The 18,793-nt window shown below is 40.8% G+C and overlaps 1 protein-coding gene across 2 annotated transcripts in view; it reads left to right on the forward strand.

The window, feature by feature from the left end:
- FAM168A (family with sequence similarity 168 member A) overlaps nucleotides 1-18,793 on the forward strand; it is a 207,043-nt gene that overhangs the window by 140,057 nt on the left and 48,193 nt on the right. For both annotated transcript variants that reach the window (XM_082626561.1, XM_082626562.1), the window contains exon 2: nucleotides 7,459-7,546. In XM_082626561.1, the coding sequence (XP_082482687.1) occupies nucleotides 7,477-7,546 (70 nt within the window). In that variant the 5' untranslated portion in view covers nucleotides 7,459-7,476. The remainder of the gene's footprint in view (nucleotides 1-7,458; nucleotides 7,547-18,793) is intronic.

The following is an 18,793-nucleotide window of genomic DNA, read 5'->3' on the forward strand; positions in this document are numbered from 1 at the left end:
CACTGCTGCTGCTGCTGCCCAGCATCACAAGAGAGTTTTGTGTTGCATACTACTAGCTCAGGAAAAGCACAAAATTCAGAATGCAAAGTATGTTCCTACCGAATGCTTATTGCTTTGATACCATTGTAAAGTTGAAAAATCTTAAGCGAACCATCCTGATTTGGGGACCACCTGTATAACCTTTGTAAATGGTAAGGTTCTTTAAAAAGTTTAAAGCAGTGTGTAAACTACAACACTAATTTTAAACACTGCAACCTGTTGTGCATATGGTACTTCCAAGTGTTCATCCTGCAACCCTGGAACTTTTTTCTTGTCATTTTGTGCTCATAGATTTTGCTGTTGATTTGAAAGAAATACTTCAGGTGGTTTTAAGGGCAGCAGCAGGCTATTTGCAAAACGGTCTGGGAATGAATGCCAGCTCCACTAAGAGGGAGGTCTTTAGCACCTCTGTCTGTTTTCCTCAGTCATCATGCCACCACCTGGCTCACCATTGCTTGTTCTGCCCAAGATGAGCTATCGGTAGAGGCTTCTCTGAATATTGGAAGTAAATGCTGTAGAGATGTGAAGCCAAGTAGTTGACTGAGATATGCCAAGAAGTGCCAAGCACCTTGAAACTTTTTCCAGAGTTGTTTTTTGGAGTAGCATGAAGGATGGTTCGTTATTTATTCAACTATGCATTTAGTGCCCATTATATGCTGGAAATATCCTGGGTATTGGGGATACGAGACAAAATAAACAGAATCCTTGTTCTCATGGAACTTATAACTCTAATGGGGGAAAGAATAAACAAATATGCAAGAAAATATATCAGTTAGTGATTGGTGTCAATAGGAAAAGTAAAGCAGGAATTGGGGACAGAGAATAACAGTAGTAGTTATTTTTAGATAGGTTGGTTAAGGAAGTAATTTCTGGCAGGGTGAAATTTGTGCAGAGACCTGAATGAAGTAAGGGAGTATGCCATTTGAATATCTGGGGGAAGGGCATTTTAGGTGTGGGAAAGCGCAAGTGCAAACACCCTGAGGCATAAGCATACATGTGTGTTCAGGGAACAAGGAGGTCATTGTGAGTGGAGTGGAGAAAGCAAGGGATAGTGGTAGGAGTTGCAACTAGAGAGGTGGGCATGTGAGACCAGATCATATAAGGTCCTGTAGACCTTTATAAGGACTTTGGATTTTATTCTGAATAAGATGGGAAGCTATTGCAGAGTTGTGTTTGCTGACACAAGTAATGTAGACTTACTGTGGTTCAACCCCAGGGAACAGGGGAAATTCCATACTTGGCTCTGGAGAGGGAGCTAGACGGGACTTGCACAACAGGCACTTATCTTACTTGTCTTACTTAAGAAGTAAAATCAGGTTGGATCGGGAGCATATCGCAACTAAGATCCTAGACAGCTGGCAGGAATAGAAGTCAGGCAGACAGTGCTTTTATTCTCTCATAACTGCCTGTGTGTGTCCAGCAGGGACCCAGTAGGTAGATTTGAACTGCCTCCATGGTGGGATCTATCAGGGTCCAAACAGAGCACAAGGGGCCCCGAGTTAAAGGAGGGTTAGGGAGGGGCCTGCTATTCCAGAGGAGAAACCAGTGCTGGGTTGGGAGACTAGGGAGACTGGGAAACTCAAACTCATCTAGCACAGTGGAAGTAGCTTGGACATTGGAATCAGAAGACCTGGTTATTCTCTCAATTCTTAGTTATGAGACTTTGGGCAAGTTGCTTCATTTCTCTGGACTTAAGTTTATCCACCTATAGTACAGTGAAAATAATACCTATTTTGCAAGATCATTGTGATCTTATAAGACTTATAGGGACTAATAAGGTAAATTGGTAGCACAGTACTTGTCACCTGGTAGATCTTCAATAAATAGTAGCTGCTGGTAGTAGAGGTAATATTTATAATAGTAGTAATGGTTGTTTACCTTTACAGAATGCTCATTGTATACCAGCCATTGTTTTAAACAGAATTCTTAGACATCTCAAATTTAAGTCCAAATCCAAATTTCTGTCCTTTACACCAAAACATGCTCCTTTCATAGTTCTCATCCCAGTAAATGGCATTTTTATTATTCCAGTTTCTCAAGTTAACTTTGGAGTCATCCTTGATGTCTTTCTTCCTCTCATACTCTATAGTCAATCTGTTAGTAATTCCCATCAGCTTGATCTTCAGATTATACCCAAAATATGACTACTTCCCACCACCACCACCAATGCTACCACCCTATTTCAAGCCACCATTACCTTTCATATGGATCATTTTAATAGCATCCTAACTCATCTCCCTGATTCTCCTCTTGCCTTCCTGCTCTTTGATCTCAGCTCAACAAAGTAATCTTCTTAAAATGAAGTCAAATCAAGTCACTCTTCTGCTTGAAACACTCCTAATCTCATTTAGAATAAAAAACAACGTCCTTATACTGGCCTACAAGGCTGTACATGATTTGGCCTTCATCACCTGTCTGATCTCACTGCCTACTCTTTTCTCTTTCATTCACTGTGTGTGCTCCAGCTAAACTGGCCTTCATGCTATTTCTCAGACATGGTTCCACTTCAGGACATTTGCCTTTGCTGTTTTCTCTACTTGGACAGTTTCCCCTCAAGAGACCTGCATGGCTTGCTCCTTCAGCTTTTTCAGGTCTCTGCTTAGATGTCACTCAATAACACTTTCTCTAACTATCTTATTTAAAATTGTACCTCCTCCCCTTGGTACTCTCTGTCCACCTTCAGAGGATTTCTCTAGCATTTACTGCCATGTGATATACAGTATATTTTACTTTTTAAAAAATTTTTGTGTCTTCCTCCCCCCTCCCAACTGGAATGTAAGCAGGAATTTTTATTAGTCTCGTTCACTGCTGTATCTCAATTCCTCTATCAAGCTTATGTAAGACAAATGGCATTTGACATAGAAAGTCTCAGGCAGTGTCTTCAAACTGGGCATCAAAATATCCTTAGAAACACAAATACATATATTCCTGAGCCCCATGCCAGATAGAGCATAGAGGATCTTCTATACCATGTGAAGGAGTAGGGATTTTATTCCCCAGGCTTTTGAGGGGAGTAATGCCCTTATCCAACCTATGCTTTAATAAAGAATATCAAGGATTAATTAGAGTTGGTTAGAATGGGGGAAAAGAGTCCCCTTAGGACTGTTTAATATTTCAGACAAGAGATATTGAAATTTGAACTAGAGAGCAGTAGCAATGAGAAAGCTAAGTTTATGAGGACTTGGTGATTGGGTGTGAAAGAGTGGGAGGAATTTAGGATGACTTTCAGGGTTTCTCGCTTAAAGTGCCAGGTGGATGGATTGTCAGTAACTGTGAGACAGTCAATACTGGATGGAAGAATGGGCTTGGGGAAGAATGTTGAGTTTACTTTTGAATGTTGTGAGTTTGAATTGCTTATGGAGTTATCAGGAAGAAACGTTCAGGAAGTAGGTATGTGTGAAAGTAGATGTGGGTGAGTACTGCATTATAATAATTATTTTAAGAGATGTGAATTTCATATATCATGAACTAATCTAGACAACTACAGATCTATTTTCTGTCTCTGTAGATTTGCCTATTCTGGACATTTCATAAAAATGGAATCACAGAATATGTAGCCTTTTGTGATGGGTTTCTTTCACTTAATATGTTTTCAAGGTTCATCCATGTTGTAGTGTGTATCAGTACTTCATTCCTTTTTATTTCCAAATATTCCATTGTATGGATATACCACATTTCATTTATCCATTCATCAGTTGAACATTTGGATTGTTTCCACCTTTTGACTATTATGGATAATGCTGCTATGAACATTTGTGTTCATACATTTTCATTTCTTTTGGTATATATCTAGAAGTGGCATTGCTGGGTCATGTGGTAACTCTGTGTTTAACTATTTGAGGAGCTGTCAGATGTTTTCCCAAAGTGGCCATGTCGTTTTACATTCCCACCAGCATTGTATAAGGGTCTAGATTTCTCCACATCCTTGCCAACACATTTTATTATCTTTTTGATTATAGCCATCCTAGTGTATGTGAAGTGGTATCTCGTGGTTTCGATTTGCATCTTTTCATGTGCTTATTGGCCATGTATATAACTTCTTTGAAGAAATGTATGTTGAGATTCTTTTCCCATTTTTTAAATTGGGTTATTGGCCTTTTTATTATTGAGCTAAGAGTTCCTTATATATTTTAAATACAAATGCCTTATGTAAATGATCTGCAAAAATCTTCTGTCATTCTGTGGGTTGTCTTTCACTTTCTCGATGGTGTCCTTTAATACACGAAAGCTTTTAGTTTTCCTTGCCATTTTTTTTAATACATTTATCTATTTATGTATTTATTTTTGGCTGCGTTGGGTTTTCATTGCTGCACACAGGCTTTCTCTAGTTGCAGAGAACGGGGGCTACTCTTCGTTGCGGTGCATTTCTCTTGTTGCGGAGCATGGGCTCTAGGTGCGTGGCTTCAGTAGTTGTGGCTCTTGGGCTCAGTAGTTGTGGCTTACGGGCTCTAGAGTGCAGGATCAGTAGTTGTGGCGCATGGGCTTAGTTGTTCCACGGCATGTGGGATCTTCCCGGACCAGGGCTCGAACCCATATTCCCTGCATTGGCAGGTGTATTCTTAACCACTGTGCCACCAGGGAAGTCCCAAAAGTTTTTAGTTTTTTTTTTTTTTTTTCTTTTTTGCGGTACGCAGGCCTCTCACTGTTGTAGCCTCTCCCGTTACGGAGCACAGGCTCTGGACGCGCAGGCTCAGTGGCCATGGCTCACTGGCCCAGCCACTCCGTGGCATGCGGCATCTTCCTGGACTGGGGCACGAACCCGCGTCCCCTGCATCAGCAGGCGGACTCTCAACCACTGCGCCACCAGGGAAGCCCAGTTTTTAGTTTTGATGAATCCATTTTATCTATTTTTTTCCTTTCGTTGTTTGTGCTATTGGTATCATAATTACCATTGCCAAGTCCGAGGTCACAAAGGTTTAGGCTATCTTTTCTTCTTTCTTCTAAGAGTTTTATGTTTTTAGCTCTCTCATTTAGGTCTTTGATCCATTTGGGGTGCTAATCTTGACCTTGTCCCTTACTTATTTTGTGACCTCGGACTGTTCATTTGCCTTTTTTCAGCCTCACTTTTTTCATCTGTTAAAATAAAAGTTGATATGTGAGTACACAAAACAACAGAAAACAGATCAGTGGTTGCCACAGCTGGGAGTTGTGGGCAGGGTATTGACCACAAAGATGAGAGAACTTTTGGGGGTGATGAAAATACTTTGTATCTTAATTGTGGTGGTGTTTGTACAACTATATACATTTTTCAGAGCTCACAGAACTGTATACCTAAAAGGAGTAAATTTTACTGTATGTATATTATACCTCAGTAAACCTAGCTTTAAAAAAAAAACACAAAAGCCTTACAACAACTCTACAAAGTATGTGTTATTCTTTTCCATTTTGAGGCTAGAGGAAACTGATACTCAAGAAAGTTAGTGGACTTGCCTATGGTCCCACATTTGGTATGTGGCAGTTCTAGGATTTTAACCTAAATCTGCCTGATTGTAGAGCTTGTGATCTTCCTACTCATTTTTAGCCTGTCCCTGAAACTATTAACAGTGTGTGGATTCTGTCGTAAAAGGCTAACCTTCTCGTGAAAGCCAGGAACTCTGTCTGCCTGTGAGCCACTCCCCAGAAGTAGCTGTCTTATTCTTATTCCAAATTCTGAACCCCTGGCAGATCTCATTTCTGCCAGTCATTAGTTGAGATTGGAATCCATACTGTTGTGGAGTGCTACTCAGGCATGGTCTCATGAGACTGTGGCCCTCATCTTGGAGCAGCAGGAGACCAGTTTCAAAACTGATGAGTTTCTTTGGTTATGAAAAGCAATTTCTAACTTTGTCCAATCAGCAGCACAGAGTACCTTCTCCGTAGGAGAGTGCTCAGATGTTTACAGGGCCCGTTGTGCTGCTTATTAGCACAGTCTTCCTTACTCTGGCTTATTTAGCAGAGAACTGGTCGGGTGGAAGAGAGATCCAGGGCAATCACCGTCATCATTTACATCTGCATGCCACTTTATAGTTTGCAGTGTATTTTAACATCTGTGAACTCTCTTAATTTTCTTAGCACCTTGCCAGGAGAGTGCTTATATTTAGAGAGAGTGTACTTGGCTGTATTCTTGGATAACTCTGGCTGCGTGTTTTTTCCTTAAATTGTGCTGCAGTGGGTATATCTCCTGTAACTTTTATCCTCAAATTGTTCTAGTTTCAGTTTGTCAATTGGTGGTAGTTTAATCTAGCCTCTTGCCCTGGGGTGATTTGGCAGGGCTGCGCATTGGGTACATTTCAAGTTCTATCCTCTGAATTTGACCAACATCATGTCCTTTTTTGCCTGTTTGACTGCCCCACCTTCCTCTCTTTGGGAACCCATCTTTCCTCCACCTCTCATTCCAGAACCCTGGACAGAGTAATTAATCTCAGAGCAATCGTCATCAAGCCAGCTGTTGACTTTAACTGCCTGTCTTCAGCGTTTGACTTGTTTCCTATCCTGAGGTGCTATGGGAGAAATAAATGACCTAAAAAATTGTCCATCTATCATGTGAGCCTAGTTAGGAGGGAACTGTTTGATTTTTATGACGTGTAAATAATATGTTTGAAGACATTTTCAAATATGTGTTGGCCTGTGTGTCAGAGTTGGTTCCCTAAACAAGGGGGACAAATTGGCTCGGTAATAGAGCCTAATGACAGATTTTCCATTAATCAGAATGGAGAACGTGCTTCATTAAGATAATTAACAGATCACTTGTGCAGGTGATACTTATTGCACAGAAATTTCCTAGTTTCTTTCCCTTGAATAAGCTTTGAAAGAGATCTTGGCTGTGTTTCCTTGTTTGCATTAAAATGATCAATGGCCGTAAATTCCCATTTTTTTCCAAAACTGCTAGTAACTAGTATCCTGTCCTCTGTAAGTGCAAAAGGTGGGTGACACACTTGCTGCTCTTCCAGCAGTCTGTGTGTTTATCACCAGGTACTCGGGCTCCCTGGTGAAGAGTAGAATTGCATCCTTTCCCAGCTCCTAGACCAGCAACCTTAGAATTAGAAAGGGCCTCAGAGAGCCTAAAGTAATTGATTTTACATCAGGACACTGAAGCCCAGAGAGGGGACGGGACTTGGCCAGTGCCACACAGTACACTCATGGTAGAGGCATCTGTGGGATAGTGGGACTAGTACTGAACTGAGAATCAAAAGGCCGGGGTTGACATTAGGCAAATTGTGTCACCTCTCTGCCTGTCAGTATCTTCATGTGTACAATGGGAAAAGTGTCTAGCATGGGCCAAATACAAACAAATGGCTTTTTTGTAGTCCTCTTTCTACTATACCGTGTTGCTTCTCTATGAGTGTGACCTGAAGATTATAGATCGGAAGTTGATGTCAGGGAGAATGAGCAATCATTAATCAATGCTGTTTTTTTGTTTGTTTGTTTGTGTCTCTGTAGGATTCTCAGTTGTCCACGATGAACCCTGTTTATAGCCCCGTGCAGCCTGGGGCTCCTTATGGCAACCCTAAGAACATGGCCTACACAGGTGAGTGGTGTGGGGATGGCTCTCATTTTGAGAAATGGTGGTTAAGGATGTTATCTCATAACATTGTGAATGACTTTTGGTATACTGCACCTCCAAAAGCCCTAGTAAAGCTTGGGAACTTGTAGAAGGGAGACATGTCTGGGGTCTAGTGCAGATGGAAATGACATTCTTAAGACAATGGTCTATTGAATTGCCAACTAGGAGAAAGGAAGGGAGGTAACATTTATTTATTACTGAGTACCTACCATGGGCCTAGCCCTGTGCTGGGCACTTTTACATATCATGTTTAACTTTAATCTTAGAAGTAGTTGTACAGGGTGTGGTTTATTATCACCATTGCACAGATGAGAAACTACAGTTGAAGTAAGAGGCCACAAACAAAAATAGATATTTGAACCCTCTGCTGATTCTGAAGGCTGATCTTTTTCCTGACTGCATACCATGCTGTTTCCTACTGCACTGCCTTTGTGTATGTTGTCCCTCTGTCTAGAATGCCACTGTCCCCTGACAACTTCACCTTATCCTTTAAGATCTCGGCTCTGAGCTCAGACAGCACTTTTCCAGGGAGAATTCTCTCCCTTACTTGGCCTTGGGCAAGCTTTTTTTAAATAATCAATTAATTTATTGATTGATTTGGGGCTGCGTTGGGTCTTTGTTGCTGCATGTGGGCTTTCTCTAGGTGCGGTGAGCGGGGGCTACTCTTCGTTGTGGTGTGCAGGCTTCTTATTTGGTGGCTTCTCTTGTTGTGGAGCACAGGCTCTAGGCACGTGGGCTTCACTAGTTGTGGCTTGCGGGCTCTAGAGTGCAGGCTCAATAGTTGTGGCACACGGACGTAGTTGCTGTGGGGCATGTGGGATTTTCCCGGACCAGGGCTCAATCCTGTGTCACCTGCAATGACAGGCGGATTCTTAAAGCTCTTTCAGATAATAGCTAGATGACTTTGGACAAGTTGCTTAACCTCCCTAAATTTAATTTATTTTATAAATTGAGATAATGTTATCTATTTCACAGGATAGTTATGAGAATTAAACGAGATAATTAGTACTCCATAGGGAGAGAGGGAGGATTGTCTTTGTTTCTACTAATCACTGAAGATCGGTATCAGCCTTGGAACTATGGAGTTTTTTGGCTGAGTTGTTTCTTCGTTGCTACGCTCAGGCTTTCTCTAGTTGCGGCGAGTGGGAACTACTCTTTGTTGTGGTGCATGGGCTTCTCATTGCGGTGGCTTCTCTTGTTGTGAAGCATGGGCTCTAGGTGCACGGCCTTCAGTAGTTGCAGCATGTGGGCTCAGTAGTGGTGGCTCACGGGCTTAGTTGCTCTGCTGCATGTGGGATCTTCCCAGACCAGGGATCGAACCTGTGTCCCCTGCATTGGCAGGCGCATTTTTAACCACTGTGCCACCAGGAAAGTCCCTGGAACTATGTTTTCAGTTAATTTTTCTGCTGGGATTCTAAGACTACACAGATAGTATAAACTCCACAGAAGTAGAATACATTCAAACTTCACACAGGCCAAGGTTTCAAATTCTTCGGGAAACTTTCTTTTTTACCCTTAGCTTCCTGTTGTCTCTGTACTTTTCAGACAAATTTTTTTCTTTTAAACTGACTTATGACTTCTCTAAATTCTCAGCTTTGTGCAGGGGAATTGGAGTTCCAGCTCTTGGCTTCTCCAAGGCCCAGAGCTTCATCTCCCATCCCCGCCATAGCTATGAAAAGCAAGCCCTTTGATTGCCCAGACCAAAAAACCTTCCCAGAGCATCCCCATATCAGTTCACTGTAAGAGTTCCTGATTTTTCATTTCATTTTTTGACCCTGGAGAATTTTTTCTTTCCTAAAATCTCAAGTCTGCCTGTGTTTGTTATATAACATAAACTGTTTGTTATACTTTTTATCCAGCTTTTCTAAGTGTTACGGAGTAGGCAGATTTTCAGGTTATCTTTTCCTCCACATTGCGAGAAATAAAGATCCAAGTGAGATAATCTGTAAGCAAATGCCAAATACAATGCTTTAGAGTAAACATTTGTTATTATTGTTAGTAACAATAATGGTTATGTTAAAGAGTGTTAATTACCATTTGGCAAGCACATACTAAGTACTTTATATATATTAATTATAATCTTATTAATCATAAACCCTATAGTACTCTTCTTTTAGCAAAGTAACTGGTAGTTTAATTCAGGTTGTATTACTTGGCCAGTATATGTAGCTTCTGAAGGATGAGGAAGGATTTGAACTCGGATCTTTATGATATCAAAGTGATATGCTTTCTGTTATAGCAAGCTGATTTGTCATAAAATATGTGCTTCTTTCACTGCTTCCAGTGATAAGCTAGGGGAGAGGGTTGTCTTTTCAGTTTCTAGGACTAGGGAGCCTCACCTTTGAGGAGCTAGGAGCCTGCTCCTGGCCAGCAATTTGGGGTAGACTGGGAAGGGGGCAGTAGAAGTGGAGGGTCAAGTCCATTGTGCTGTCATCTGCTTCAGGGGTAATGGGGTGGTGGACACAAGGAATAGAGAAGTTGGGAAAATTCCTGATTTGAAATTGTCTCTGAAATGTAAGAGGGAAATAAAATACAGCTTTGCAGTTATAATTCTGACACTAATTCCAATGTGCGGGTTCTTTCCCCACACCAAGCTGTTCTCTGACACCAGCTGGGTGTCCTGCAGTTCAACTCAATTCTGACACTGTCTACCTGGAGATAACGTCATTTCAGAGGTTGAGAGCTCAGCCCCGCAAAACTGTCCTCATTTCGGATGCCAGTCACACACAAGTCCAGGTTGTGACCTGTGCTTCTGACTGATTGGCTATAAATCAGAGGTTCCCATACCCACCCCCCTTGGGTTCAATTAATTTGCCAGAGCAGCTCATAGAACTTAGGAAACCAGTTTAGTCACTAGATTATTGGTTTATTATAAAAAGATGTAGCTCAGGAACAGACAGATGGAAGAGATGCATAGGGCAATGTATGCAGAAAGGAATGTGGATCCTCTAGAGCAAGGGTCTCCAGCCCCCGGGCCATGGACAACTACAGGTCCAGGCCTGTTAGGAACCGGGCCTCACAGCAGGAGGTGAGTTGCAGGCCAGGGAGCGAAAGCTTCATCTGTCACCCCCCATTGCTCTCATTACCGCCTGAACACCCCATCCCCCACCATCTGTGGAAAAATTGTCTTCCATGAAACTTGTCCCTCATGCCAAAAAGGTTGGGGACCGCTGCTCTAGAGGGTGCCACTCTCCCAGCACCTCCACATGTTCAGCAGCCTAGAAGCTCTCGTCCTTTTTGGTTTTTATGTTGGCTTCAGTACATAGGTGTGATTGGCCATTGCTGATTGATTCAACTTGCAGCCCCTCTCCTCTCCCCAGAGGTCAAGAGGAGGGGTGGGACTGAAAGTTTCAAATCTTCAATAACATGCTTGGTCTCCTTGGCAACTAGCCCCCATCCTTAGGTGCTTTCCAAAAGTTACTTTATTAACATAAACTTGGGTGTGGTTGAAAGGGGTTTGTCATGAATATCAAGACATCCTTTGGGAATTCCCTGGCAGTCCAGTGGTTAGGACTCTGCACTTCCAATGCAGGGGCAGGGGTTTGATCCCTGGTCAGGCCGTAGGATCCTGCATGCCGTAGGATCCTGCATGCCACACAGCGTGGACAAAACAACAACAACAAAAAGACATCTTTATTGCTCTTATCACTTAGGAAATTTCAAGGGTTTTTAGGAACCCTGTGCCAGGAACAGGGATGAAGACCAAATATATACTTATTATGTCGCAATATCACAGCAATACAGTGTATTCCAGTGAACAGCTGGCTTCTAGCCAATTGACAGCATTCTCTCTCTCTCCTTTTAAAAGCTCTTTTACTGAGCACTTATTGTGTGCCAAAAATTGAGCTCAGTGTTTTACAGGCTATTTATTTTTATACTTGCAGTAATCCTATGAAGTGGTTATAACTAGCTCCTTGAACACCTTGGAAAAGTGAATTTAGAGAATATAATCTGTTCATATACTTTCAAATAACTGAATGTGTAGATAGTGTTGTAGACTGAATGTTTATGTCCCCCCAGATTCATATGTTGAAGCTCTGACCCGCAATGTCATAGTATTTGGAGATGGGGCCTTTGGGAGATAATTAGGTTTAGATGAGGTCATGAGGGTGGGGCCTTCATAGTGGGATTAGTATGCTTATAAGAAGAGGAGGAGACACCAGAGCTCTCTCTCTGCCGTGAGAGGACACAGCAAGAAGGCTGCCATCAGCAAACCAGGAAGAGAGAGCCCTCACTATAACTCAACCAGGCTGGCACCCTGATCGCATACTTCCAGCCTCCAGAATTGTGAGAAAGAAATTTCTGTTGTTTAAGCCACCCAGTCTATGGTATTTTGTTGTGGCAGCTCTAGCTGACAATAAAGGTAGTAAGTACAGTGAACACTTGAATATGCTTCACATAGATTCACCATGACAATGGGCTTTTTACAGACTGGACATTTCTTTTTCTGAAAGGCCTCAGAAATGTTTCTCTGCTAGAAGTTTGAAATGAAGTCAAGACCAAAACATTCTCTATTTTTCTTTTCTTTCTTTTTCTCTTCTTTTCTTAAAATATTCTAATAGTGAGAGTGTCCAAGGATCACCAGAGGTCTGGTATATGTGCTGAAGAGAGGACAGGTTTTGGAACCTATCAGATCTAGAGTAGAATCTAGGCTCTGCCACTAATTAGCTGCGTGAGCTTGAGTGAGTTATTTAACCTTTCTGAATCTCAGGTTCCTCAACTGTGAAATGTGATAATGATCTATACAGATGGTTGGTTCATGGGTCCATGTTTATAAAGCCTCTGGCACCAGGCTCATAGCTGACACTCAGTTAATGGTTATCACAATGCACAGCAATGAGTATACCTCTGTAGGGGAAAGAATGTGGGATATGGAGTTAGTGACTTAGATTACAGACCTGATTCTGCCACTTAAAAACTATGTGACATCAGTTAAATTATTAAACTTTCTGGGCCTCAGTATATCCTTTGCAAAAAGAAAAAGGACTAGGAATGCCTTCTTTACAAGGCAGCTGAGAGTAATAAATGTAACAGGGCCAACCATTGACTTGTAGTGAAGTTTCAAAAACCCAATTAGAAAAGAATTCTGAAATGTGAGAACAGATGGACCCCCTTACACTAACCCATCATTTTATAGGTGAGAAGATGGAGAAGTGTTTGAGGAAAGTGTTGGAGCTAGGTCTTGTACCTAGGTCTTCCCACAAAGTAACAACCAAGGTTTTATCCTTGAAAACCTTGCTTGTCAACATCCTGTCCTGGCCACTTCCCAATCTTCTGCTGGCCCAGACCAGCTCACATGCTCTCCCCACTCCTGTTCTGAGCCCTAAATGCATTTCCTGGCTTCAGCATGCAGCAAACACGTTAAATACTTCATATACCCCCCACAAAAGACATGACCCTCAAGGTTGCAAAGCTAGGAAATCAATCTGTTCAAATACTTCACTAGCGTTTTTCACCAGTTTGTTTTCCCCTAGAATGCTTTCTTTACTTAAAAAAATAAAGTCAATTTAAGAAGCAGATTTGGGGACTTCCCTGGTGGCACAGTGGTTACGAATCTGCCTGCCAATGCAGGGGACACAAGTTTCATCCCTGGCCTGGGAACACGCCACATGCTCCGGAGCAGCTAAGCCCATGTGCCACAACTACTGAGCCTGCGCTCTAGAGCCTGCAAGCCACAACTGCCGAGCCTGCGCACCACAACTACTGAAGCCCACGTGCTCTAGGGCCCACATGCCACAACTACTGAGCCCATGTGCCACAACTACTGAAGCCCGTGTGCCACAACAAGAGAAGCCACCGCAATGAGAAGCCCACGCACCACAACAAAGAGTAGCCCCCACTTGCCACAACTAGAGAAAGCCCTCGTGCAGCAATGAAGACCCAATGCAGCCAAAAATAAATTTAAATGAAAAAAGTTTAAAAAAAGCAGATTTGTATTTGACCACGGCAGTTTATCAGCTAGAGGACCTTAATAATTAAGCTGACAGCCTGCAAATACAATGAATAATCTGATATATCAGTAAGGCTTAAAAAAAAAAAATCTTTCTCTGCAGTGGCCCAGGCCCTGTACCTTTCACCCTTCTCTGTTAAGGACCACCTGGTGGAGGTTTTAAGACTAACTGACATTTGTACTTCATTCTTTGCAAAGAACTTTTGTATGTTTTTTCCCTATTTATTTCTTATAACAAGTCTGGGGAGATAGCCCTTATTTTCCAGATAAAATGACTGGGGATGAGCTTTCCCAAGGTCATGCTACTACTGAGCCTGTGTGCCACAACTGCTGAAGCCCACATGCCTAGAGCCCGTGCTCCGCAACAAGAGAAGCCACCGCAATGAGAAGCCTGCGAACCGCAACGAAGAGTAGCCCCTGCTCACTGCAACTAGAGAAAGCCCACGCACAGCGACGAAGACCCAATGCAGCCAAAAAAAAAAAACCACAAAAAACTACGAGTCAAGTTTTCCCTTTTAAAATAAATAAGTAAATAAATAAATACCTTTATGTTTCTCAGATTACATCTTTCTTCCCCATCCTTCCCACCCTTTATCATTCAGGCCATTCTTACTCTTTCTTGGATTATTTACACTGCCCCCTAACTGGTCTTTCTGACTCCTATCACATACCTCCTCCCCAATGCATTCTTTACAAATCAACTAAAATCATTTTTCTAACTTGAAAATTTGACCACATCACTCAAGTGCTTAAAACCCTTTAATGATTCTTCACTGTCCTTTGGATAAAGTCGAAACTTCTTAGCTTGCAATAGGAGATTTTTATGACCTGACCATTGAGATCTCTCCAGCCCATCTTCTGCTCATCTTATCTATCCATATTCTCAGTCCAGATGGTGGCTGTCATTATGTTTTAGAGCTATAATTTCATTAGAGGTCATCAAGTACAATCTTATTCTCAGATGAGGAATCTGAGGTCTTATAAGTGCCTAAGGAAAGAACTTATTACAGTTCACAGTGAATTCAGTATCTGATTTACTAGTACCCAGCTTGCCCCTGGCATACCATGAATATTGTCTAAATATTTTTTAGGTAAATAGATGGATGGACAAATATCAAAGTTGGAAGTAGAAACCAAAACTTTGGCAGCCAATCTAGTTCTCTTTCTACTTACTTTATGCTGCTTCTTTATTTCCAAGAATGAATATGTATATATAAACATCTAGTATGTAGTTAGGCTCTCATTAGGTACTAAAACATTAGTAGCCATTGTTTTATTAGTCATCATTATATCCCCAGAGCCTAGCACAAAGATGGGTACAGAGTAGATTCTCGGTAAATTTCAAAGGGAGAAGTGAAGGAGAAGAGAAAGAAAGAAAGGAAGGAAAGGAGAGAGGGAGGGAGGGAGAGAGAAGAGGAGGGGAGGGGATGGGGTCACATCAGAGAATTATGAGATGGGGCTGAGGGAAAGACTCCTTTGATCTGGCTGCCCTTTCTAATGAGTAGCCCTCTGCCATGGCAGGAAGAGTCTGGGATAGGTTGCCAGTGTGGGAGAGATTGTTATTGCTTTGTAGGTGAATGAACTGAGGCTCAGAGAATTTAATTGGGATGATCTGTTGTGACTGGTCGACCCTTTGGATGGACCAGATGGAACAGGGGGATTTTTCTCCTTATGAGTTATGAAGAGACAACAGAGATCCTCAGAGAAAACAAAAGGGATCTTCTCCCCTTGCCTACTTGGTTTATAGCAAATTTTCTTTTTTAGAACAATGATAGTTGAAGTCTAACAATTCCTTCGAGCTTCTTAAAAAGGAATAGGTATCCTCAAACCTCCTACATTACCTCTGTAGTCAGCTTTGGACTGGCTTACTTTGGGTCTCAGCCTCTTTGCTAACAAAGCCCGATTTGACTTCTAAAAACAAAATTAACTTTCAGTTATAAGATAAATAAGTACTAGGGATGTAATGTACAACATGATAAATATAATTAACACTGCTGTATTTTATATATGAAATTTACTAAGCAAATCCTGCGTCCTCATCACAAATAAAAAATATTTTTTTCTATTTTTTAAATTTTGTATCTGTATGAGATTATGGATGTTCAGTAAACTTATCGTGATAACCATTTCATGATATATGTAAGTCAAATCATTATGCTCTACACCTTAAACTTATACAGTGCTGTATATCAATTATATCTCAATAAAACTGGAAGAAAAAAATTGGATTCGCCTATACCAAATTTTCTCTGAAGCTTTAGAAAACAAGGGTCCGCAGAACCCCATGTAATAATAGATAAGCAGTAAAATACTTTACAACTTTACCATTTGTAATTTCATTGAATCCTTATAACAGTTGTATGAGGTAGAAATTTTTATTAAAATATTCATTTTAACAGATGAAGAAAGACTAAGAAAGGTCAATAAGTGTGTACAAGTTTTTACTGCTTGTAAGTGGCAAAGCTAAGACTAGAGCTTAGGTTTACTGGAATCTAAATCCAATTCCAGTGTACTTCCCACTCCACCACGCTGTCAGGCAAGGCCTCTCTGAGTTTTAAAGGAAACACAAGCAGTGTGTCTGCCTGTGATACATTATATGGATGTCAATACAAAAAGCAAATGGATTAAATCTTGTCTGGGCAAGAATCATGCACATTAAACTGATTTGCTCTTTGCTTGTGACTGATTTACTTGCCTGGATCACAAAATGATTTCCCGCTTTGGTAGGAAAGAAAGCAGTGTTTTCCCCCAAAGAAAGAAGTGTTGGCATTGAGTTATTATTCCCCTGCTCCTCTTGGCTTCCTGTTCTCTGAAGAAGTTGTTCATTAATTTCATGTCTTTCTAGACTGTGAGCTCCTTAAGTATAAAAGTCAAGAACCTCCTGTGCCTGGAAGAGAGCAGGCAGTTAGTTACTCATTAAATATTCATTGAGTTAAGTTATCATTATGTTTATATTAATTATAAATTACTGTTGCTGTAGGTAATTATTTTATAGTAATAACTACCATTAATGACTGTCAAATGGAGTGCCAGGCACTTTATAAACACTGTTGTGAATTCTCATGATAACTGTCAAAGGAAGAGCTATTACGTATGAGGGAATAAGGTTCAACTATGTTAAGTAACTTTCCCAAGGTCTTATAGCTTGTGTTACCTTAAGTGGAAAATAAGTATATGTAAAAAAATTTTTTACTTTATTTATTGTGGTAAAATATACATAAAATTTACCATTTTAACTATTTTAAGTGTATAATTTAGTGGCATTAAGTACACTCACAATGTTGTATAAACATACTCATTATTTCCAGAACTTTTTCATCACCCCAAACAGAAATTCTGTATCCATGAAATAATAATTCTCCCTTTCCTGTCCGTCCAGCCCCTGGTAACCTCTAATCTACTTTCTGCCTCTATGAATTTGCCTACTTTAGATATCTCACATAAGTGGAATCATACAGTTTGCCTCTTATTTGGCTTATTTCACTTAGCATAATGTTTTCAAGGTTCATCCATGTTGTAGCATATATAAAAATTCATTCCTTTTTGTGGCTGGTTAATATTCCATTTATGCCACATTTTGTTTATCCATTCAACATTTGTCTCCTTAAATCCCCTAGAATAAACTTTAGCCCTTTGAGGTTGAACCGTGGCTGTTAGCCTCTGTGCTGGTCCCTCAGCCAGCAAAAGCAGCAATGAGCAATCAAACACATAAACACAGTATTTAGAGGACAAGGTCATTATGGCCAGCCCTAGCTCCAGCAGGCCATGCCAGCAACTCAGGCCTTCACCCCTACTGCTGCCTGCCTGTGGGAAGGGGCAGGGTAGCTGCTGGGCAAAAGACTGAAATTAACTGAAATTTACCAGCCTCTACATCAAGCTCCCTCTGGATGCTGCATGTTTTTTTGACTAGACTCCTGTTCTGAAATAGTTACTTCAGACAGTTTCTGCCAGTTCGGGTTTGGTGGAGAAATGGATTTTTGGAGCTTCCTATTCTGACATCTTCCAGGACATCACTCCCAGTATAGGTATCCTAAAAACAAACAAACAAACAAAAATGGTGTCATATAAAAAAAGGTTCGTTACCATTGCATAAAAGAAAATATAAGGCAAGGATTTTTTTTTTCCTTTCCAGGTAAGGTCTTAATACATCCATAATTTTTTGCAAATAAAGAATAGCCATCATCCTGCTTGATGGTAGGAAACGTGCTTTCCATGTATTTGTTCACAGTGACAGATAGATTTTCAGAATTAGCTGAAGTAACAACAGTGTATTCAGTCATTGGCATATTTCTATTAAATGATGGAAATACTGTCCTATAGCTCACTTTGTTTCCTGTCTTCTACCCTGGTGAAAAAAATCTTTATTCATTAGCATGCTGAGAGCTTTGAATCAAGATTTAGGTGCGTTTATGCCTGAAGAGATTTCATTTAAGGTTTTTTGCTTTAAGGTATTTCAGACTTGCTTTGCCACCCTCCAGGGTGCTAGCCCTCATGTCTTTCCTCTGGAAATACTTTCTTGGATAGGCAGCAGGTTTGCTGAACAGAGCACTGGGGAACACCAGGTTCCAGCCCTGAATCTAATAATATTAGTTCTGTAGTGACTATTCATTGAGTAACAGGTTATACCAGATATGAGCTGGGTGCTTTATATAGTTCATCTCATTTAATCTTCCTAACATTCCAGAAGATAGATGCTATTATTCAGTTTTATAGATGAAAAAACTGATGCAGGGAGGTTAAATGACTTTTCCAAGGTCAAAGGATTTCAGTACAGTTTTGCTGGCCTCTAGAGACTCTTCTCTGACCTCTATGAGGGGAAGGCCTAGAACTTAAAGGTTCCTTTATTTTGGCTAAGCTTGCTCATTCAAAAAATGAGGAGGTTAGGGATATATTATACAACATGGGGAATATAACCAATATTTTATAATAACTATAAATGGACTATAACCTTTAAAAATTATGATTCACTATATTGTACTCTTGTAACAATATATTGTACACAACTATACTTCAATAAAATAATAAAATAAATAAATTTTTTTAAAATGAGGGGGTTGCTCCTCAAGATGCCTTAGGAGCTATTAAAGGGCAGGGTTAAGCAAAACAAGTGCTCCCTTCCCCTCCAGTAGATGTCTGCTCAGGCCGATTTTATATATAAACTTGCAGGTGAGATTTTGTTTGACAAGGGGGTTCTCTTGCCACAGGCAGGGGGAGCTAAATGAACTGGTCAGGATGAACTCTCACCTTCCAGTTTCTTATAT

The sequence above is a fragment of the Mesoplodon mirus genome (assembly GCF_964341445.2).
Source record: "Mesoplodon mirus genome assembly, chromosome: 7".
Lineage (NCBI taxonomy): Eukaryota > Metazoa > Chordata > Mammalia > Artiodactyla > Ziphiidae > Mesoplodon > Mesoplodon mirus.